The sequence below is a fragment of the Phyllostomus discolor genome, chromosome 5 (assembly GCF_004126475.2).
Source record: "Phyllostomus discolor isolate MPI-MPIP mPhyDis1 chromosome 5, mPhyDis1.pri.v3, whole genome shotgun sequence".
NCBI lineage: Eukaryota > Metazoa > Chordata > Mammalia > Chiroptera > Phyllostomidae > Phyllostomus > Phyllostomus discolor.
In genome coordinates, this window is record NC_040907.2 from 20708107 (window position 1) to 20732374 (window position 24268).

The window sequence follows — 24268 nt, forward strand, 5'->3', positions numbered from 1 at the left end:
TTCCTAGGTAGGGAGCAGCACAGAACTGGTAATAGAATTATTCCTTGGTCCTTGTTGTTTCTATAATAGATCTGTTACCTTTATTTATAATTAATGGCCGAAATACAGTTCCCAAGTGAGGAACAGAAGTGCCCAAGCACCCTTTAAACTGTTAAGACGCATAAAAATGTATCTTATTCACTGTAGGACCACTAGTGAATAACTTATTTGGTACCTAGTAAGTACCCACTAAATATTAATATTGTTGTTATTTTATTTTTCATAGCCCATCTCAGTGTTTTTCAGTCTTTCAGTTTATGACCAGTTGATTGACCTAGTGCAGTAGTTGTTGAGGGTAGGGTGGGGGCCAATTTACACTGCCTCCAATCCCTTCCCCCTCTTGCCCTGAAACGTGCAATGTCTGGAGACAATTTTGGTTGTTACAGCTGGGAGGGAGTAGAGGCCAAGAATGCTGCTAAACACCCTGCAGTGCACAGGACAGCCCCCCACAATAAGGAATTATCCAGTCCCAAATGTCAACAGCTTCAATAGTGTGAGAAACCCTGCACCCGTATAAGGGGGCAGTTTCCTTCTGTCTAAAACAGCGGTGTCAAACTCATTTTCACTGGGGGCTACATCAGCCTCGAGGTTGCCTTCAATAGGCCAAATATAATTTTAGGACTATATAAATGTAACACCTCTTTAACAGTTAAGTGAGAAATCAGCACTGCGGTGGGGTGGAAACCAGGTGCCCGACAGATAAAATAAGGTGGAGGGCCGGATTTGGCCCACAGGCCTTGTGTTCATCACCTGTGGTCTAAAGGCACTCCTTAGCCCTCTCGGATGACTGCAGTGGAGAGGTAGCCTTTGGAGTAAGAAAGACTGGGTTCTGCCGTTTTGCTACAGAGTCTCTGGTGCATACCAGGAATTCAAAATATGCGTACAGTTGAAAACTGAATTTAAGTCACAAAGATCTCAACTTCATTATGTTTATTTGTAAAATGGGGATAAAAGCCCTCCTCTAAAACTGTTGTGAGGAATTATTAGAATAACTGAGATAACCTTGGTAAAGTACTTGGACGACTGCACTTTCATTAACTTTGTCAGGTAATTTCTCCCTCCTCCAAATCTGAGTTCTAATCCAGATTCAGCCCTTTCACTTGCTGAGTGACCTTGTGCAAGTCACTTTTCCTCCCCAGTAGACCTCGGTGGGTTCTCTGTAAAATCACAAAGTTGGCTTCTGAGATCTCCAAGCACGCTTCCATCCCCTGAATGGGACTGTGAAGTTTACGGACCAGCTTTCTTCCCCCGAGACTAATGGTACGGTCCCTAAACAGCTCCCCCACCCCCCTGTTGCTGGCCTTGGTACAGGCCCAGGGGGCCCTGGGGCTGCCTCCCCGGGCTGCCCTTGCCCCCTGCTGAGTTCCGGGCCTGTCCGTGCGGAAGCTGATTGGCTGGAGCAGTGCCCGGGCTGCGCGGCTATAGGTGAGCCCGGGAGGGGCGGGCGGAGCAGGCTGGAGACCCGCCCCTCCCCCTGGGTCGGTCGCTGAGTGGAGCCGCGGGCGGGAGGCCTGACGGACCGACCGACGGACGGGAGGGACGGGAGGCGAGCAAGATGGCGCAGACACAGGGCACTCGGAGGAAAGTCTGTTACTACTACGACGGTGAGCGGTGTCCTCGCAGCGGGGGCGGGGCCTGGCCGGGCCGAATCCGAGAGCGGGAGGCTGGGAGAGGCTTGAGGCGTTGGGGAGAGGCTGAGAAAGGAGGCTGGAGGGGAAAGGAGGTCGGGGCTGAGGGAGGAGGCTGAGAGGAATGAGGTCGGGCGGAGGCAGGAGGTCGAGGCTGAGGGAAGAGGCTCAAGAGGAAAAGAGACCGAGGCTGAGGGAGGAAGCTGAGGAAAGGAGGGCGGGCCTGAGGTAGGAGGCTCAGAGGAATGGAAAGGAGGTCGAGACTGAGGGAAGACTCTGAGGCCGAGAGGGTCGCTTGGGGAAGCCTGAAGTAATCTTGGTCGGGAATTCTGAAGTCTGATGGGGAGAGTTTGAGGGCGTGGGATTCCTAGAGGGGAAGCTGAGTCTGAAGGGGGAGGCAGAATGTGATGGAGAACGTTGCAAGGGTCTATTTTCCTGCTGAGAATACCAAAGTCTTCCACTGCCCCCTTCCTTCCTCATCCTCTTTGAGGAGAGTCCTTCAGGAATCACCAGCTAGTGGTCACCACTGTCCCTTCCCCAGCCTCTAAGCAGGACCTGCAGTTGCTACTGGGAAATGGGGTCCCTGCGGTTGGAAGGAGAATGATTCAACTTTGTCATGTAGCAAAAATCTATCCAGCAGCTAACTCTGAACTAGGGAGCACTTGGGTGCTGGGGCCAGGGCGGTGATCAATTTGCTTCTCCTCTTCTGCTCGGTTTGGAGGCGGGGACAGACAGTGGCAGTGCTCTCCAGTGCCTTGCTGGGATAAAGGAACGTGGAGTGTTATCAGGGCAACAGAGGAGGCACCCAGCCCAGCCTTAGGCGTTGGGGGTGGAGGTGCCTTCTCAGTTAGGACCTGAAGAGCAGGAGTTATTTGCCTGGCACAGGGAAGGCAAATGTAAAAGCAAGTTGAGAGATGAGAGAGAGGACAGCCCCTTTGGAAAACAGCAGGTATATTTGTATAGTCTGTCTGAGGTGGAGTGTAGAAGGTAGAGAGCAGGGTAAGGTCGCAAGTGATGAGGCTGGAGAAGTAAATGGGGACCTCGTCATGAAGGGCTGGGCATACTACCATAAAGAAGTTGTACTTTATTCTGAGGGCACTTGTGAATCATTGAAGTTTTATATGCAGGCTAGTGACATCATCAGATTTATACTTTAAAACTATCACTCTGGGACGGAAATTAAATTTGTGAATGTTGGGGTAAGGAAGAAGGCAAAGAGCCCACGTTTTTTATTTGGGCAGTTTGATGCTGAGTATTTGGAGGAGATCATGTCAGTTGATAACTTTTGTTTTTGTTTTGTTTTGTTTTTAAAGAAATACTTGCATAGTTGAGATGTCTGGGGGATATTCAAGTGGAGGTGTCAGGCAGTTGGACATTCTCGTCTGCAGCTTATAAGACAGAAATGGAAAGATAAAGGTTTTTGATAGTTGTCAGCATACAGATGGAAATTTTATTATAGAAGGGGACACAACCATCCAAGAAATTCTATAGGGTGCAAAGAGAGGAGGATCCAGTGTGGAATTCTAAGGAAGTGGACTGAGGAAAAGTCTAGTGTTCTTCATGCTCTGTACTCCTGGTCATAGCACTGTCACTGTGTATTGGAATTGCCCATTTATTTGTTCATGCTTTCTACGGATAGTGAATATCTAAGGGAGAAGGACGATGTCTTATCTACTTCTCTATGCTCAACCACCCAAACAGTGCTAGCTCCTAGTAGGCTTTTAGTAAATATTTGTTAACTAAAAGAATAAAGATACATATGGAATGGCCAGAGATGTAAATGAACCAGAAAGTGTTGGGTTCCAAAGCCCAAAGAGGGAGGGAATGGCCAGGTGTTGGGAAGAGCTGTAAACTGTTTCCTGTGCAGGTTTTGGAATTAAAGAAGTGGGTGAAAGGAAGATCAGGTTGAATCCTTTTTAATGAAGCTTGTCCAGGACAGAGAGAGAGAGGGTTGTTGATAAAGGGAAGATATAGTGGTTGAGAATTGAGCATATTCAAAATTTTTAAAGATTTTATTTATTTTTAGAGAGAGGGGAAAGGAGGAGGAGAGAGAAACATCAATATGTGGTTGCCTCTGTCATGCCCCCTACTGGGGACCTGGCCTACAACCCAGGCATGTACCCTGACTGGGAATTGAACCAGTGACCTTTTGGTTCACAGGCCTGCGCTCAATTCACTGAGCTATACCAGCCAGGGCCATATTCAAATTTTTATGGAAAATAGCCAGAGAGGGCTGGCTGGTGTGGCTGAGTGGATTGAGTGCTGGCCTGCGAACCAAAGGGTCACTGGTTCAATTCCCAGTCAGGGTACATGCCTGGGTTGCAGGCCAGGTCCCCACTGGGGGGCGCTCGAGAGGCAACCACACATTAATGTTTCTCTCCCTTTCTTCTTCCCTTCCCCTCTCTCTAAAAATAAATAAATAAAATCTTTAAAAAAACACAGCCAGAGAGAAGGGGAGGCTGAAGATAGAGGAACTAGAAATGATGGAGGTTCATGAGGCGGCCAGGTGAGATGCGTACCAGAGCACAAGTAGGGACACTAGTCTTCAAGAGGAAGCTCCTTTTTGATGAGAAGGCAACTGACAAGGAAATGTTCAAATGTAGGTAAGTTTGATGTGGCTAGTTGAGGCAGTTTTCAAGATGAAGTAGGAGAATATTCTTTTTCCTGAGAGCGGGAGAGAGCAATTGTTACAGTAGGAATCTTGAAGATAAATAGTTGTTAAATAGCTGCTCTGAAAATGGGACTTAGGAAAATAAATTTGGAAGGATTGCTGGACAGTGGTGGGGGCACATTTAAGGCTGGATCATATAAATTTGCAGCCATATCTGTTTGCACAGTTTCGTGATCTCCACACTCCTGGTTTAGAAAGAGAAAAATGGAGCCCTGACCAGGGAGCTTAGTTGGTTGGAGTGTCATGTTAATGTACTAAAGTTGCTGATTTGATCCCCAGTCAGGGCACATACAGAAATCAACCAGTGGTTTCATAACTGGGTGGAACAGCAAGTTTTTCTCTCTCTCTCTCCCCCACCACTTCTTCCTGTCCCCGCTTTCCTCCCATAGTTTCCCCCTTTCAAAATCAATAAGTAAAAATTTTTAAAAAAGGGAAAATACCCAAACTTTACAGAAGAGATTTCTTACTTTTTTTAACTTTTAATTTTTTATTTGTTGATTTTTAGAGAAAGAGAGAAATGTTGATTTGTTGTTCCTCTTATTTATGCATTCATTGATTGCTTCTTGTATGTGCTCTGACCCGAGATTGAACCTATAACCTCGGCGCATTGGGATGATCAACTGAGCCACAAGGCCAGGGCGAGACTTATTATTTTTTTAAGTATATTTTATTGATTGTGCTATTACAGTTGTCCCATTTTTGTCTCCCCTTTATCCCCCTCTACCCTGATCCCCTCTTCCTCTACCATCCTCACCTTACTTAGTTCATGTCCAGGGGTCATACATATAAGTTCTTTGGCTTCTCCATTTGCTATACTATTCTTAACCTCCCCCTGTGTATTTTCTACCTACCAGTTATGCTACTTATTCCCTGTATCTTTTCCCCCATTCTTCCCCACCTCTCTGCTGATAACCCTCCATGTGATCTCCATTTCTATGATTCTGTTCTTGTTCTAGTTGTTTGCTTAGTTTGTTTTGTTTTTTCAGTTCAGGTTTTGATAGTTGTGAGTTTGTTGTCATCTTACTGTTCATAGTTTATTTTTTTAGATTTTATTATTATTTTAAAAATATTTTATTTATATATTTTTAAAGAAAGGGGAAGGGAGGGAAAGAAACATCAGTGCGTGGTTGCCTCTTGTACACATCCTACTGGGGACCTGGCCCACAACGCAGGCATGTGCCCTGACTGGGAATCTAACCAGTGACCCTTTGGTTTGCAAGCCAGTACTCAATTCACTGAGCCACTCCAGCCAGGGCTATTTATTTTATTTTTGGAGAGCAGGGAAGGGAGAAAGAAAGAGGGAGAGAAACATTGAATGGTTGCCTCTCATACATCACCAACTGGGGACCTGGCCTACAACCTGGGAATGTGCCTTGACTGGGAATTGAACCAGCGACCTTTCAGTTCACAAGCAGGTGCTCAGTCCACTGGACCATACCAGTCAGGGCCTCTTTGTTCATAGTTTTTTTTTTTTTTTTTTAATGTATTTTATTGATTAGGCTATTACAGTTGTCCCGTTTTCTTCCCTTCACTCCCCTCCACCCTGTACACCCTCTCCCACCCATATCCCCCCCTTTAGTCATGTCCATGTGTCATACTTATAAGTTCTTTAGCTTCTACATTTCCCATACTACTCTTACCCTCCCCCTATCTATTTTCAACCTACAATCTATGCTACTTATTCTCTGTGCCTTTTCCCCCTCTCTCCTCCTCCCACTCCCCTATTGCTAACTCTCCATGTGATCTCCATTTCTGTGGTTCTGTTCCTGTTCTAGTTGTTTGCTTAGTTTCTTTTGGTTTTGCTTTAGGTGTGGTTGTTCATAATTGTGAGTTTGCTGTCCTTTTACTATACATGTTTTTTTTTTATCTTCTTAGATAAGTCCCTTTAACATTTCCTGTAATAAGGGCTTGGTGATGATGAACTCCTTTAACTTGACCTTATCTGAGAAGCACTTTATCTGCCCTTCCATTCTAAATGAAAGCTTTGCTGGATAGAGTAACCTGGGATATAGGTCCTTGTCTTTCATGACTTGGAATACTTCTTTCCAGCCCCTTCTTGCCTGTAAGGTCTCTTTTGAGAAATGAGCTGACAGTCTGATGGGAACTCCTTTGTAGGTGACTGTCCCCTTATCTCTTGCTGCTTCTAGGATTCTCTCCTTCATTTTTACCTTGGCTAATGTAATTATGATGTGCCTTGGTGTGTTTCTTCTTGGGGCCAACTTGTTTGGGACTCTCTGAGCTTCCTGGACTTCCTGGAAATCTATTTCCTTTGCCAGATTGGGGAAGTTCTCCTTTATTATTTGTTCAAATACATGTTCAATCTGTTGCTTTTCCTCTTCCCCTTCTGGTACCCCTATAATTCGGATGTTGGAACGTTTAAAGATGTCCTGGAGATTCCTAAGCTTCTCCTCATTTTTTTTGAATTCTTATTTCTCCATTCTTTCCTGTTTGGTTGTTTTTTTCTTCCTTCTGGTCTACTCTATTGTTTTGAGTCCCAGTTTCCTTCCCATCACTATTGGTTCTCCATGCATCTTCCTTCATCTCTTTTATCTAACTTTTCATCTAATTTGCGCCCAAAATCAACCAATTCCGTGAGCTTCCTGATCACCAGTGTTTTGAACTGTGCATCTGATAGATTGGCTATCTCTTGGTTGCTCAAAAGGATGAGTCCTGGGGCTTTGATCTGTTCTTCTGTTTGAGACATGTGTGTCTCTCTCTCTCTCTCTCTCTTTTTTTTTTTTTTTTTTTTTTTTGGTCTGGTCGCTCCTGTTACGGTGAGGGGCAGAGCCTTAGATGTTCACCAGGGCTGGGCACCCCAGTCGCTAGATTGTGACGTATGTGGGGGCGGGGGTGGGAGCGAACAATGGCGGTAGCTCCATTTTTCAGGGACCTCAGTCCCTTCTCTGGGATCCTGGGTTGTGCACTCTGTCCTGGTCTACAATCGCCGCCTCACTGGGTCCGCCAGCTGCCGCTTGCGTACTCAGGGTCCACGCGCTGCGATCTTGTGCACCCCAGATGCCTTACTCGCTCTCGGTTGCCTTCTGTGCCCAGTTCTCCCTGTTCTCCGAGCACCGCGACCTGTGCCCGGCTGCTCCTCTCCGTCCCTCCTACCAGTCTGGATGAACGGGTCTACTTCAACTTCTTGGCTGTCCGACTTCCATTCAGATAAATTCTCTGTCAGTTCTGGGTGTTATTCTGCCTCTAAATTGTTGTTGTTCTAATCTTGGTTGTGCGTGGAGGTACGGTGCATCCACCTATGCCTCCATCTTGCCGGAAGTCCCATAGTTTTGATCTTCTTTTTCTTAGATAAGTCCCTTTAACATTTCATATAATAAGGGCTTGGTGCTGATGAACTTCTTTAACTTGATCTTAAAGATAACTCCTCTATCTTATTTGGGAAGCACTTTATCTGCCCTTCCATTCTAAATGGTAGCTTTGCTGGATAGGCTAATCATGGATGTAGGTCCTTGCCTTTTATGACTTTGAATACTTTTTTCCAGCCCCTTCTTGCCTGTAAAGTTTCTTTTGAGAAATCAGCTGATAGCCTTATGGGCACTCCTTTGTAGGTAACTTTCTCCTTTTCTCTTGTTACTTTTAAGATTTTCTCCTTATCTTTAATCTTGGGTAATTTAATTATGATGTGTCTTGGTGTGGTCCTTGGGTCCAATTTGTTTGGTACTGTCTGAGCTTCCTGGCCTTGCATGTCTATTTCCTTTGCCATATTGGAGAAATTTTCTTTCATTATATTTTCAAATAAGGTTTCAATTTCTTGTTCTTGCTCTTCTTCCAGCACCCCTATGATTCAGATGTTGGAATGTTTAAAGTTGTCCTGGAGGTTCCTAAGCCTCTCCTCATTTTTTTGAATTCTTATTTCTTCTTTCTGTTCCGGTTGAATGTTTATTTCCTCCTTCTGTTCCAAATCGTTGATTTGAGTCCCGGTTTCGTTCCATTCACCATTGGTTCCCTGTATATTTTTCTTTATTTCACTTTTTATAGTCTTCACTTCTTCCTTTATTTTGGGTCTGTACTTAACCATTTCTGTGAGCATCCTGATTACCAGTGTTTTGAACTCTGCACCTGATAGATTGACTATCTCCTTGTTGCTTAGTTTTTTTTCTGGAGTTTTTTTTGTTTTTGTTTTAAGATTTTACTTATTTATTTTTAGACAGAGAGGGGGGGAGAGAAACATCAATGTGTGGTTGCCCTCCAGCACCCTCCCACCCCCACCCTCTTCCCACATCGGGGACCTGGCCTGCAACCCAGGCATGTGCCCTGACTGGGAATCAAACTGGAAACCCTTTGGTTCGCCAGCCAGCATTCAATCCACTGAGCCATACCAGCCAGGGCTTCTTCTGGAGTTTTGATCTGTTCTCTCATCTGGGCCATATTTCTTTGTGTCTCAGCACACTCCTTATGTTATAGGGGGTGAAGACTGGTATTTGCAAGGGTGAGACAACTTACTTTGCTGTGTTGTGGCTCTGTATGTGGGGGAGGAGTCAGAGAGGGAACAATGCCATTTGCTCTCTTGTCCTGCTCTCAGTCATTTCCTCCACTACCCACAAGCAAACTGGGCCCTTTTGGTGCTGATTCCCAGGTGGGTGGGTTTGTGTACATTTTAGGACTCCTTGGGTCCCTCCAACAGACTTTCCTGTGAGACTGAGAGTTTCTCCCACTGCCAAAACCCCCAAAGGTTTTTACAGCCAGAGGTTTTGAGGCTTTAGTCCCCTGTGCTGGACCCTGGATTGCACAGTTTGTCTCATCCCCCAGCTGTTTCTCCCGGTTTATCCACACATGAATGTGGAACCACCTGGTGCCTCAGCCTCCACCTTGCCATGTGTCCTCTCTGCTTCGGCTGCCCGTCTCTGCCTCTCCTACCAGTTTGGATGAATGTTTCTTCTTTAACTCCTTGGTTGTCATATTTCCATACAGTTAGTTTCTTTGGCAATTCTGGTCATTTTTTGTTTTTAAATTGGTTGTTGTCCTTTTGGTTGTGTGAGGAAGCAAAATGTATTTACCTACGCCTCCATTTTAGCTGGAAGTTGAGACTTTTTACTTTTTAAGGAACTGGAAGAGGAGGAAGTATGTGAGGACTAATTGAAAGAAGGTGAAGGGATTAACCAAAGAATATATATGCAGGACCCATGGACAATGGTGTGGGGATTGCATAAGGGAGTGCGGGGGACTGGGTGGAGGGGGACAAAGGAGGAAAAATTGGCACAACTGTATTAGCATAAATAATATTTTTAAAAAGTAAGAAATAAAAGAAACAGTTTTGTAGTGAGGTCGCTAGCTTGGGATTCAGATTTGCCGCTGCCACTCAGAGGCTTTGTCGCATTAGACAAGTCACTTTACCTTTATAGCCTCAAGTCACTCTCCTCTGAAAATAGCGGGGGAAGTGCTTGTAAAGTTTAAAAGTTGTATCTAAATAAAAAGAATTATTTCATTTGAAGTCTTTCAGCTACCTAATTAAAAATTATTAAGAGGGCATGATCAATTAAAAAAAATTTTTTAAGAGGATGGCGTCTCTGGTCCCCACCCTCAGGTATTTCCTTAGCCTTCTAGATAAAGTATCTTATAATTGTGGAATACCTATATGCTTTGTTTGGTATATCTTCCATAGAGATATCAATGAATATAATACTCCATCTTTGAGTATTTTAAGTATTGAAATAAAAAAACAAGAAATGTGAAAAATGCCTGGCTGGTCTGGCTCAGTGGATTGAGTGCCAGCCTGCTAACCAAAGGGTCATTGGTTCGATTCCCAGTCAGGGCACATGCCTGGGCCCTGGCTGTTGTGGGCCAGGTCCCCAGTTGAGGGCATACAAGAGGCAACCACACATTGATGTTTCTCTCCGTCTCTTTCTTCCTCCCTTCCCCTCTCTCTGAAAATTAATAAATAAAATCTTAAAAAAAAACAGAAATGTGAAAAAAATAGTTAAGTTATCTTAGTTCCTCAAGTCTAAGTCTTGGCTAGATCCAGGCAAGTGAGTTGCTAGGGATCGAGGCCCATACCAGAGACGTGGGTAAGCAGGAATCCAGTTATTTATCATGATATTGGCCATGTGACTACTGACTGCCAACAAATTGGATCTTCATCTGGATGTCTCAGCCAATACCTTGAGAACCTATTCTACCCAATCATCATGGCTGATAAGGTTATTTGAGGGGCCCTGGAGACAACTTTTTTGCCTGCCTTCCTTGCTACTGCATCTCAAAGTCTGTGTCTACGTAGGACAAGGGTCCCTTATAAGGGTCTCACTTATAAGCTGTACTCTGGCTTGTGGCTCTGGCTGAGAGCATAGTCCCTGCTCTCAGAGGCCTCACTAAGATTAGAAGAGGATGAAAGGGCATTAGATAAAAAGTAGGGAAATCTGAGTCAAGTATGGACTTTGAGTTAATGTATTAATGTTGGTTAATACATTAGTTATAACAAATACTTATTTTACTAGTATAAAATGTTAGTAATAGGGGAAACTGGTTGTAGGTATCTGAAAACTCTCTACTGTCTTTGTAATTTTCTGTAAATCTGCAGTTGTTCTAAAAAATAAAGTCTGTTTAAAGAGAATAGAAAAGAGGATAAGATCCTAAACATCCAATTGTTTAGAAATTTCTCATTATTCCAGGCCATGTCTACATCAAAGAGATTTAGAGTGTGGCTTGGATGCTGTTGGTGGCATTCCCCACAGTGCATTGATCCCTGGAATGAAACCTCTTTTTGGCACCACCAAACCAGTGGATTAGAGGTTGGGACCTTTTTTTTACGGATGCTGAAAAATCTGCTTCATCCTGATAGACTCCTACGGAGAGATCTTTGGGTGTGCAGTTCACTAGATTTTGGAATATTGTTACAGGAACTTTCTACCTGTAGAAAGTAGACTCACAGAGCTGTCTAGATTAAGTGTGAACTGAAGTAGGCACCTAGGAAACCCAGAGTAGCGTTTAGCACACTGGATTTGAAGTCAGAAGAGTGGATCCCAGATCACTCATTGCCTGTGTCATCTTGAGCTTCAACTTAACTTCTCTGAGTCTCAGTTCAAGTCTTTGAATATTTATTGAGCTTCTGTGATACACAGGGTATATTTGTCCTTGCCTTCAAGGAGTGCCCTAGTCTTGTGGATATAAATAGATATGTCAGTAATTCAGACACAAAACAAAATGAATTAAGTGCTATATACAAATTGTCAGAGAGGAAAAGACCATTTATTCTGATCAGGAATATGTTTGGAGCTTGAGCTGGGCTCTGTAGCACGAGATCATCAGAAACAGGACTTTCTAGGTCAAAGGAACAGTCTCAACTAAGGATATTTGGTGAAGGCGATTGCCATGTTCAGGATGCTGATAATAATCCAGTGTGTTTAGAGTAGATACTGGCAAACTTTCTGTAAAGGGTCAGATAGTAAATATTTTAGGCTTTGCGTGCCATATGGGTGGGTTTCTGTCACAATTATTTAACTGCTCAGCTGTGCTATTATAATGTGCAGTCAGCCATAGACAATATATAAACTCAGCATGGCTGTGTGCCAGTAAAATTTTATTTACAAAGTAACAGGCATCCAATTGTATTTGGCCCAAAGGCTGTAGTAGTGTGTCTACTGGCAGCTAGAGGATAGAGAGGGAGAGAGTTATGGAGGAGGGTGGTGGTGAAGCTGGAATGGTAGATTAAGAAGGTCCTTGAATGCCAGGTTACTGAAGTTGTTCTTTTATTATTATTTTTTAAGATTTTATTTATTTATTTTTAGAGAGAAGGGAAGGGAGGGAGAAATAGAGGGAGAGACACATTGGTATGTGAGAGATAAATTGATCAGTTGTCTCTCACGCACCCCCAACCAGGGATCTGGCCTGCAACCCAGGCAAGTGCCCTGATTGTGAATTGAACCGGTGACCTTTTGATTCACAGGCTGGCACTCAGTCAACTGAGATACCCCAGCCAGGGCTGAGGTAGTTCTGTATTCTTCATCCTGTAGGGTATGGGAAGCCATTAAAGATTTTTGAGTGGGGGTGATATTATCAGAGCTGTTTATGAGGGAATGACTGGTGATAGTAAGGCAGGTAGTTTGAATTGAAGGCAGAGGACCAATTAGAAGGGTATTGTAGCCCTGGCTGGCGTAGCTCAGTGGATTGAGCGCAGGCTGGGAACCAAAGTGTCCCAGGTTCGATTCCCAGCCAGGGTACATGCCTGGGTTGCAGGCCATGACCCCCAGCAACCGCACATTGATGTTTCTCTCTTTCTCTCTCCCTATGTCCCTCCCTTCCCACTCTAAAAATAAATAAATAAAATCTTAAAAAAAAAAAGAACGGTATTGCTATAGATGAAGCAAGTAATGATAGAGTTTAGTTTTTTTTAACTTTCTTTTCTTTTTTTTTAAAAGATTTTATTTATTTTTAGAGAGGGAAGGGAGGGAGGGAAGGGGGAGAGAGAGAGACAGACAGACAGACAGACAGACATCAATGTGCGGTTGCTGGGGGTCATGGCCTGCAACCCAGGAATGTACCCTGGCTGGGAATCGAACCTGGGACACTTTGGTTCCCAGCCCGCGCTCAGTCCACTGAGCTACGCCAGCCAGGGCCAGTTTTCTATAAAATGGGAATAAAACTCCCTGTCTAACTGTTTTATAGCATTATTGTGAGGATCTAGTAAGAAAATGAACGTGAACGTGCTTTGACACCGTAAAGTGTCACAATGTGGAAGAGGTATACTGTGGCTTAAAATAATTTTGAGTATTGATGGTTATTTTCTGTTGTGGGAGTGGATTCCTTGGAGATACAGTGTCACCTCACTGGCTGCTGTTCCAAAGTAGCTTTGGACTGAACCCCTCACACTCTCTAGTAGTGCCTGTGGGTCCCAGGGGAAGAAACTGGGCTAGACTGACATTCATCTGACCTCTCCAGGAATCCCTGCTTTTTTTTTCTTTTGGAGTTATCTTTCCTTGAGGTGCATGAGAATTTTAGAGACTACAGTGAACCAGAAAGAGAGGTTTGGTGTGTGTGTTTGTATGTGTGTGTGTGTGTGTGTTTTAATTTTAGTTTTGATTTCAAAGAGAAGGAGAGAGAGGGAGAAAGAGGGTGAGAAACATCACTGTGAGAGAAAAACATCGATTGGTTGCCTTCTGTACATGCCTCAGGAGACTGAACCTACAACCCAAGCCCTGACCGGAATTGAACCTCCACCTTTCGGTTCACAGGACAGTGCCCAACCCACTGAGTCACACTGGCCAGGGCCAGGAAGACAGTTTGCCTAGGAGTTTATTGGAAAAATTTCTGGATTCTCTTGGGAGTGGGTCTGACTGTGTCACTGAAACTGTCACTCTTTCTTCTTCAGGGGATGTTGGAAATTACTATTATGGACAAGGCCACCCAATGAAGCCTCACCGAATCCGCATGACTCACAATTTGCTACTTAACTATGGTCTCTACCGAAAAATGGAAATCTATGTGAGTTACTGGGAGCTCTACCTCCCCCTAATCTCATCAGCTCTGGTTTCCCTTAGGTCATTTATTATCTTATTTTCTTAAATACTCGTTCATCAAACATGTGTTGAGTGGCTGTTATGTGGCAGACACCACTGTAAATGATAGAAAATCTGTTTTTGAGGAGTTTACTCTAGTGCTAGAGAATGATATGTACACAGATAATGTATAGTGTGTAAGTGCAACAATTAAAAAATGTTCAAGATACAGAGATATGGGGAATGAAGGAGGAAGGGAGCCTTGGGATGTTTCCCAGAGGTGATATCTGAGCAGTTTTAAAGGTTTGAATGGAATTTAGCCTGGAATTTAGGAGGGGGGACTGGTATTCTAGGCCAAGGGAAGAACATATACAAAAAGACAGAGAGGTAAGAACAATAGGGTGTATTTGGGGGAAATATAAGTAGTTTAGTGTGCAGGTATTACTGTAGCGTAAAGTTCACAGGTGTGAGTGAGGGCAGCTAGAGCTGGAGAGGTTGGCAAAGATTGGATGTGTTGTACTAAGTAGCCCTGATGGGCCAGGGTCAAACAATCCAGTGCCTAAAAAAATGTGTGATTGGAGCCCTGGCTGGTGTAGCTCAGTGGATTGAGTGCCAGCCTGTGAACTGAAAGGTCTCCTCGGGTTCGATTCCCAGTCAGGGCACGTGCCTGGGTTGTGGGCAGGTGCCCAATTGAGGGTGTGTAAGAGACGACCTATCAATGTTTCTCTCACACATTGATGTTTTTCTCCCTTCCTTCTACTCTTAAAATAAACACATAAAATCTTAAACAAAAAATCACTTAATTAAAATTTTAAAGATTTAATTTATTTATTTTTAGAGAGGGAAGGGAGGGAGGAAGAGAGAGAGAAACATCAAGGTGTGGTTGCTGGGGGCCGTGGCCTGTAACCCAGGCATGTACCCTGACTGGGAATCGAACCTGCGACACTTTGGTTTGCAGCCTGTGCTCAATCCACTGAGCTACGCCAGCCAGGTATTCATTTACTTAAAAAAAAAAAAAAACAACTTTTTTTTTTTTTTTAAGATTTCAGTCATTTATTTTTAGAGAGAGGGTAAGGGAGGGAGAGAAACATCGATTAGCCTTTCACACACCCCCAACCAGGGACCCAGCCTGCAACCCAGGCATGTGCCCTAACTGAGAACTGAACTGGCGACCTTCTGGTTCACAGGCCAGCACCCAATCCAGTGAGCCACACCAGCCAGGGTGATATTTATTCATTTCTAGAGGGGAGGAAGGGAGGGAGAAAGAGAGGTGAGAAACATCAACATGTGAATGTGTGAGAGAAATGTCAATTGGTTGCCTCTCTGGGAATTGAACCAGCAACCTTTCAGTTCACAGGCCGTGCTCAACTCACTGAGCCACACCAGCCAAGGCAATTTTTTTTTAAAGCCGTACAAATAAAAACATATCAGTGCATCTGTGAACCAAATTTGATCCAAAGGTTCCCAGTTTGAACCTCTTCTGGAAGCAGTGAATAATATGTGAAGGATTTTACATGAAAGAGAGATAGGAGCAGGCATGCAATTTAGAAGCATGGAGGCCAGTTAGGCTGTTGCAAAGGTCCAAATGAGAAAAATAAAGAGGATCTGGGGGCCCATGTTGCCTTATGGTAAGAGCATAAGAGTCTGTTGTTAAAGTGTGCCAGCAGCTTAAGTAACCTAGCAACAGCAGTATCTTTCCTCACCATTCCAGAGCATGAAAGGGGATGAGTTTTCCTTCCCAGATGGCTGTGTCATGTCTCTAAGATACCATAGAGGCAGCTGGGGAAGCCAACGAGAAGGTAGACAGGAAAAGACATACCTTGGGACCAAAGGTTTTTCAGGTGTGAAAGGCAACTGAGGATGAAAAACATAAAAGGTAACAAGATTTTCAGGGGCTCTAGAGAGCAGACTAGAATTTAGATAAAGAGAATACCCGAATGTGGAATAGTGAGCACCAAGACCTTCCGGAGCTATCTGTTGCACATCTGCACCATGCTAATCTGGCCCCAGCTTGCCTCCTTTCCTGCCTCTCCCCCTTTAGCTTTCCAAGTCAGTTAGATCAGATTCTGCCTCTTTCCACCCTTTTCTGACTGGGAGGGTTATTTACTAGGCCCAGTCACCTTACTCATCTTCAAGAATCACCTCAAGCCCTCTTTCTTGCATTCAGCATATTTTTGTTGAGTACTGTCATACCCCAGGGACTGTATTAACCTCTGTGAGAGATACTGAGAAATTTAAAAATGGATTCTATCTTCAAGTGACAGGAAAAATAAACTAATATTTATTAATGATTTCTAGGTGCCTGGCCAGGGCTACCTATTATTTTATGTCATTCTTTTTTTTTTTAAAGATTTTATTTCCCTGGCTGGCATAGCTCAGTGGATTGAGCGCGGGCTGCAAACCAAAGTGTCGCAGGTTCAATTCCCAGTCAGGGTACATGCCTGGGTTGCAGGCCATGGCCCCCAGCAACTGCACATTGATGTTTCTCTCTCTCTCTCTCTCTCTCTCTCTCTCACTCTCTCTCTCTCTCTCTCCCTCTCTTCCCTCTCTTCCCTCTCTAAAAATAAAAAGAAAAAAAGAAAAAAAAGATTTTATTAATTTATTTTTAGAGAGGGGAATGGAGGGAGAGAGGAAGAGAAACATCAGTGTATGGTTGCCTATCAGGTGCCCCCTACTGAGGACCTGGCCCACAACCCAGGTATCTGCCCTGACTAGGAGCCAACCAGTGACCTTTTGGTTCGCGAGCTGGCCCTCAGTCCTCTGAGCCACACCAGCCAGGACTATTTTTTTTTCTAAATAGTTGTATTTCTTTTTTTTTTTTTTTAAGGTTTTATGTGTTTATTTATTTATTTTTAGAGAGGGAAGGGAGGAAGAAAGAGAGAGAGACATCAATGCGCAGTTGCTGGGGGCCATGACCTGCAACCCTGGCTTGTGCCCTGGCTGGGAATTGAACCTGGAACACTTTGATTCGCAGCCTGTGCTCAATCCACTGAGCTACACCAGCCAGGGCTCCAGCCAGGACTATTTTATGTAATTTTTTTAATAACTGTAACTTAGAGCTCAGAAAACAAGCTCAGAGAGGGTAATTAACATGCCCAAAGTCACATAGCTTTTAATAGATGGGCTAAGATTCCAACCCATATCTCTCTGATTCCAGTGAGTGTATCTGTCCGTTTGTCCTTTTTTTCTTCCTAAACAACCTTTTAACAAAAAGTCTAGAGGTAGATGTTCTTAGGATTTTTCTTTTTTGTCTACGTCATCAGGGACCCAGGCTTATTCTACCCGCCTGCTTAGCCATCCTTAGCTTTTGTGATTTCATCCTCGTATTTTTTGCCTTGAAGTCACATGATGGCTGTCTTCAAGTAGCATGTCTTCATATAGCAGAACCCGAAGAGGAATGGGACAAGAGTAAATGGACCGCTGTCCACTGTTTCCACCTTATACACCCCCTTTGATTAAAGAGGAAAACTCTTTCCAGAAACTTCCCAACAGATTTCCCCTTAAATTTCAGTTGATCATTTGCCATGCTTAGCTCATCACCAGCGATTGGCTTAGACACATTTGATCCCTGGGGTTGGGCACAGTAACACCTAAGCAAAATGGGATGTGTTACCAAGAGAGAAGGGTATGTATGAATGGCTCTTTGGGAAGCAACCAACAGTGGCTCTCACGGAAAATAAAATACCTTATTGGCATGATCTCGTATGTGTGTATTCTTATTGTAAACTTCTAAAGCAAAACCTCCATATTATACCTATCCTTCCAAAATCTCTAGACCTTGTTATCTTTAATGTGACCTTTTTCTTTCTCTGGCCCTCCCTTCCACTGACTGTGAATCTTTGGTCCTATTCCACCAACATTGTTTGTCTGCCTTCATCTCTCTGTTTTCTGCTTTCTCTGAGCTATGATCCCCGCATTCTCTTTCCAAAAGCACAGGTAGCCATTGTAGTGTATTTTCTGAAATTGATGGCTTTTGAGAATCAGTCCTGAAAGATACTCCTTAGACTTCTCATGGAAGTTGCTGTGTTCTGTCCTATACCTGAACGAGACATGTTGAGGTCTTTTTCAAACAATTTCACCCTTTTTGGTCCCTTCTCCAATTCTGTCTCCATACATATAATTAATCTCTCCTAGAATCTACATCCCCACTTTTTATCCAGGCACCTTTCTATTTATGTAATCAAAAATCTTGCTCTCTTCCTTGCCTTGGATGCTAATTTTGTATATTCCCAGGCGTCTTATTCATCGCCTTCTGTTCTTTTTTTTTTTTTTTTTAAGATTTATTTAATTTTAGAGAGAAGGGAAGGAAGGGAGAAAGAGAGGGAGAGAAACATCGATGTGCGAGAGATACATTGATCGGTTGCCTTTCTCATGTCCCCAAATGGGGACCTGGCCCTGCAACCTAGGCATGTGCCCTGACTGGGAATTGAACCAGTGATCCTTGGTTTCTCAGACTGGCACTCAGTCCACTGAAGTACACCAGCCAGGGCTGTTCTTTTGTTCTTTTTTTAAAAAGTGTTTTTATAAAATATTGTAGATATGAAAGAATTTTCATAAAATATATGTAAGGTATTAAAAAAATATATATAAGGTATAACAAATCACATTACAATTGATACCACCTAGTTTAAGAAAAGGAATATTTACATGGCTACTAAACCCCATGTGTTCTTCTCTGATCCTATTTTCTTCCCAGAGTTAACCTCTGCCTTGAACTTGGGGGTGGATTATTACTTCCTAACTTTTCTATATAGTTTTACCAGTGTGTGTTCATAAACAGTACATGTTTTAGTGTTATATGTTTACATGTTACATAGATGGAGCCATACAATATTTAATACCTTACGTATGTTTTCTGCTCAACATGTTGAGTCATATATGTTGATGCATGTGGCTGAATTTATTTTCACTGTATTTCATTGAAAGAGTTACTATAATTTGCCTATTTTATTATTGGTGGGCCTTTAGTTGGTTTCTAGTTCTGTGCTATTATTAACACTGCTGCTGTGAACATTCTTAAACGTGTGCAGATATGCTGCAGTTTCACTAGAGGACTTACTAGGAGTAGAATTGCTAGGTCAGGAGGTGTGCACATAGTCATACTTATTAGATAATGCCATCATGGTTCCAGTCGCCAGCAATGGAGAAGAATTGCATTGTTCTAATTTCTTGACTTGATTTTGTCATCCAGTTGATTTTATTTTATTTTTTATTTTTTTGCCAAGTTGAGTAGGTGTGAAATGGTATCTTACGATTGTTTTAATTTGTATTTCCTTGGTTACTAGTGAGCTTTGAGGATCTTTTTGGATATTTATTGACCATTCAGGTTTCCCTACTGAAGTTTCTATCAAGCTTTTTGTCCATATTTCCATTTGATTGCCTGGGTTTTATTTTTGTTTTAACTGGACCTCAGATGCACAGAGTAGGGTTAATCATTATCTTTGGCTGATAAGCATCAAAAGAAGGCCTATACTCGGCCTCCTTTTTTAAAAACTGATTTTATTTTCTATGTATTAATTTATTTACTTAATATTTTCATAATGCAAGGAACATCCACATTCTTACAACCCAATCACTCTTCTAAATTTTGTGTTTATTCTCTTGCTCTTTAAAAAAAAAGTGATCATACACATATGTACCTAAACAATATATAGTATTCATTTACTTGTTTTTGAATTTTCTTTTTTTTTTTTTAATTTTCATTTATTGATTTTCAAGAGAGAGAGGGAAAGAAAGAAATACTAATTTGTTCCACTTATTTCTGCATTCATTAGTTGCTTTTTTTAAAAGAAAGACTTAAATTTATTTATTTTTAGAGAACAGTGAAGGGAGGGAGAAAGAGAGGGGGAGAAACATCAATGTTAGAGGGGAAAACATCTCTCAGTTGCCTGTCATACACCCACAGCTGGGGACCTGGCCTACAGCCCAGGCATGTGCCCTGACTGGGAGTCAAACCGGAGAACTTTCAGTCTGTGGGACAATGCCCAACCCACTGAGCCCTACTGGCCAGGGCGAGGAAGATGATGGGTTCTTAGAGTAAGATTTGTTTTTTCTTTGTAAAAGAATCAGCTTTTGAGATGGGCTTTGTCTTTCAGATATTTGAGATAAGGATGAATTTCAAATTTCAGGAAGAACATGTTTAAGACACCGTGGTGGGAAGCCCTGCATTAGGTCTTGTTGAAGAAGAGCTGTTTGTCTGCAGTATAATATTTATGAAACAGGGCAGGGAGGAATTTGATTGGAAAAGGAAACTTCTAAAGTTCCTCGATTACCATGTCAGAATTTAGAATCTTTTTTTTTTAAGTCACTGGTTTTAGGGAAACATTGATTTGTTATTTCACTTATTTATACATTCATTGATTGTATGTGTCCCGACTGGTGATTGAACTCGCAACCCTGGCATGGTGGGACCAACTAAGCTACCTGGCCAGGGTCAGAATCTTTTATAGTTAGGGAGCCATTAAATGTTTGAGAGCAGGGCATTGACTTTTTTTTTTTTTTTTAAGATTTTATTTATTTTTAGAGAGGGAAGGGAGAGACAGAGAGAGAGAGAGAAACATCAATGTGCGGTTGCTGGGAGTTATGGCCTGCAACCCAGGCATGTACCCTGGCTGGGAATCGAACCTGGGACACTTTGGTTCCCAGTCCGTGCTCCATCCACTGAGCTACGCCAGCCAGGGCAGGGCATTGACTTTTTAAGATTTTTGTGATGCCATTACAGAAGCTGGATTGGAAGAAGATAAGGCTGGATATTAAATGGGACCAATTAAGAGGCCAAAAATAATCCAAGTGAGAGTTTATTTTATTATTTATTTATTTATTTTTAGAGAGGGAAGGGAGGAAGATAGAGAGAGAGAAACATCAATGTGTGGTTGCTGGGGGTTATAGCCTGCAACCCAGGCATGTACCCTGGCTGGGAATCGAACCTGCGACACTTTGGTTCACAGCCTGTGCCCAATCCACTGAGCTATGCCAGCCAGGACTCCAAGTGAGAGTTTATTATGGCAACAGATATTTACTGAGCACCTGCTTAGTGCCAGGCATTGTGCTAGTTGCTTAGAATAAAGACAGACCTGCTCCTCGTCTTCCAGAGTGGACCAAACAAATGTAGTTTCTATGTACTTTGAATGTGATAAGGAAAGTAAGGATTCTTAGGGGTATTACTTCAGTGAGTTTCTTTTCTTTTTTCTTTTTTTATTCATTTTAAAGAAGTAGAAACATTAATTTGTTGATTCTTGTATGTGTCCTGACTCCAGGGATCAATCTGCAACCTTGGCCTTATTGGGACAATGCTCTAATCAACTGAGTTAGGTGGCCAAGGCATCCATGAGCTTCTTAACTGAGATTCTAGTGGTCAAGGACAGTGTTCTAGGACAATTAATTACCTTTTCAATTGCAACCTAAAGGTTGAGTAGAGGGGTAAAGAGAATAGTAATGTAGGGCATAGCACGTGCAAAGTTTTAAAGATGAGAGAGAAGTCCATTGGAGAATTGTAAGTAAAATTGTGCTTGGCAGAATGGTACAATTAATGCATGAGATTGTGTAAGTACCAAGTTAGTTTACCTACTGGCTCTTTTAAGTGCTTTGAATTTGGTATTTCCTGGGCTAGTTTATAAAATATTTAGAGGGATTCTAAAAAGGTGAGTAGGGATCAAGACCAGATTATTTTGGTTTCCCAAGCTAGGTTAAAGAGTTCAAACTTGATCTTGTAAATAATAAAGCCTCTGAAGGGTTTTTAGGAGGATGTGACATGATTCAGTTGAAATTTAGACAGATTACTCTGGCTCTAGGGTGGTAGGATTGAGAACAGACTCAAAGTTGTTAAAGTTGAGGCCGGGATACCAGTTAGGAGATTATTGCCACAATTCAAGGCAAAAATGTGGCAACCTGGGGATGGAAGTAGACAGATTTGATAGATACATTGGCAGTAGTTTGAGGAGAAGTTGAATGTATTGGTCGAGGAAAGAGCAGTCAAGGGTGATAAGTCAGACCTCTGTCTTGAGCAACTGGGTGGATGGTGGTTAGAATAGGAAACCCAGGAAAGAGGGAGCATAGGAGAAATAAGGTGGTGGATGTGATCAAGATTATGGAGGGATAATGTAAAAGGGATTGACAGTTGATTGAAGTGGAAGGCAAGAAAGTATGGAGTTAAAGTTGGCACTTAGGTTTTTGGCCTGTGTGGATGTTGGCATCATTCACAAAAAAATAGTGAAAGAGAAGTTCTGGAAGATAAGTTAAATATGAAGTGCCTCTGGGATTCATGGATGGAGCTGGCTGGGAAGCTGTTGGAATTGTGAACATTGGAGCTGAGAGATTACCGTATTTTTAGGACTATAAGACACACCAGACCATAAGATGCACCTAGGTTTTAGAGGAGGAAAATAGGGGGAAGAATTTTGAAGCAAAAAATGTGACAAAATATTTAATAACCTGTGACCCCGCTCTGCCACTGCTGCCCCCCTAGCGAGCCAGGTAAGCTACATTCAGACTATGAGACACACCCACTTTCCCCCCAAATTTGGGGGGAAGTGCATCATATAGTCTGAAAATTATGGTAAGATGTAGAGTTTGGGTAGTCATGTGTAGAAGAGTCAAAATGAGCTTGGCTAACATTTCTAAGAGAGTAAAGGGCTTAAAATAGTAAAACAAAAACAAACAAACAGAAAACACCTTAGTATTTGGAGCCAAGCCTTGTTTCTTTCAGTATAGGTGGTTTTTTGTGTTTTTTTTGTTTTTTTTTTTTTTTAATAAAACAGTGTCCATCTTTCAGTCTGAAACATTTTTCATTATATTTAGTGAGGATTAAATGAGAATCAGATTGTACCTGGATCCAGACCTCTGAGTTTCCTAATTCAGTTTATTATTTTCTAACCTTGGGCAAATTACCTAACCTCTCTGCTGTAGTTTCCTTACTGCAGAGTGAGGATGATAATAGTACGAAGTTTAAAAGGTTGTTGTAAGGATCATATAAGATAGTACATAGTGTCTGAAATAGTAATTGGCACCGAGGAAACACTCAGTGTTAGCTGTATGTTAGAATGTTAGTTGAAAATGCTTTATAAACTATAAAAGAATTTGTAATTAGAAGAGTGTCATCTTTCAAGAAGACCTACCTTGATGGGATGAGGAGAAGATAATTTTTTTAAAGGTTCAACATTAATAATAATTTTTAAAAGATTTTATTTTACTTTTAGAGAGAGGGGAAGGGAGGGAGAAAGAGAGGAAGAGAAACAGCAGTGTGCAAGAGATACATCAGTTGGTTGCCTCACGCATGCCCCCAACTGGGGATCTGATCTGCAGCCTAGGCATGTGCCCTGACTGGGAATGGAACCAGCAACCTTGTGGTTCCTTTCGGTTTATAGGACAGTACTCAATCCACCTAGCCATATCAGTCAGGGCATGAGAAGATAATTTATTTTTTTAGATTTTATTTATTTATTTTTAGAGAGGGGAAAGGCAGGGAGAAAGAGAGGGAGAGAAACATCAGTGTGTGGTTGCCTCTCACGCACTACCCACCCACTGGGGACCTGGTCTGCAACCCAGGTATGTGCCCTGACTAGGAATTAAACCGGCAACCCTTTGGTTCACAGGCCAACACTCAAATCCACTGAGCCACATCAGTCAGGGTGAGAAGAAAATTTTTTAAAAGAGGGAAGGAGAAATCAGAATGTCGGGCTACCCAGAAAATTACCATGTCAAGTTTTAAAGGGAAGGATGTCATCAGAATTGTTGGTGTGATGATGATTTATAAAAGGTTTTCCATCTATGAGGTCTGTCTGGAAAAAGTCCAGCCACTGTTAATATAACAAGAATAGTTTATGTGACATCGATGTAACCTGGCACCCAAGGAGAGTGGATTGGAATGTTTATGCATGAACAATGATGACCTCACTGTACTAGTCAGTGGGGTGGTAGACGCCATTGAGTAAGCATGTGTACTGTGTGGCTGTTGTATTCAAAATGACTGAGCAGAGCAACTAGTCTGCATCAGATTTTGTGTTAAGCTTGAACATTCCTCTACAGAAACTATTCGGATGATTCAGAAGGCTGCAGCTATGGGCAACTGGTGATTGGCAGTTTCATGATGACAACATACCCACCTGCTCATGCATCATGTCTCTTGCAGAGTTTTTTGTTGAAACATCAAATCACCCAGATGACTCAGCCTCTCTACAGCCCAGATTTGGTGCCCCGTGACTTGTGGCTTTTCCCAAAACTAAAATCACATTTGAAATGGAAGAGATTTCAGACCATCGATGGGGCAGCTAATGGCGATTGGGAGAACTGTGTGAGGTCCCAGAGTGCCTACTTTGAAAGGGACTGAGGCATCATTGTCCTATGTACAATGTTTCTTCTATCTTCTTCAGTAGATGTCTGTATTTTTCATATTACATGGCTGGATTCCTTCTGGACTGACTTTGTATTTTAATTATTAGTCACCCCTTCTTTTTGAGTTTTTGGAGCCATTTGGCCCATAATTATAT

General features: G+C 42.6%; 1 protein-coding gene across 1 annotated transcript in view; it reads left to right on the top strand.

Moving 5' to 3' along the window:
- The first annotated feature begins 1594 nt into the window (after positions 1 to 1594).
- HDAC1 (histone deacetylase 1) overlaps positions 1595 to 24268 on the top strand; it is a 36323-nt gene continuing 13649 nt past the window's right edge. Inside the window, 2 exon segments of the mRNA XM_028511752.2 lie at positions 1595 to 1643; positions 13658 to 13770. Coding sequence (XP_028367553.1) covers positions 1595 to 1643; positions 13658 to 13770 — 162 coding nt within the window.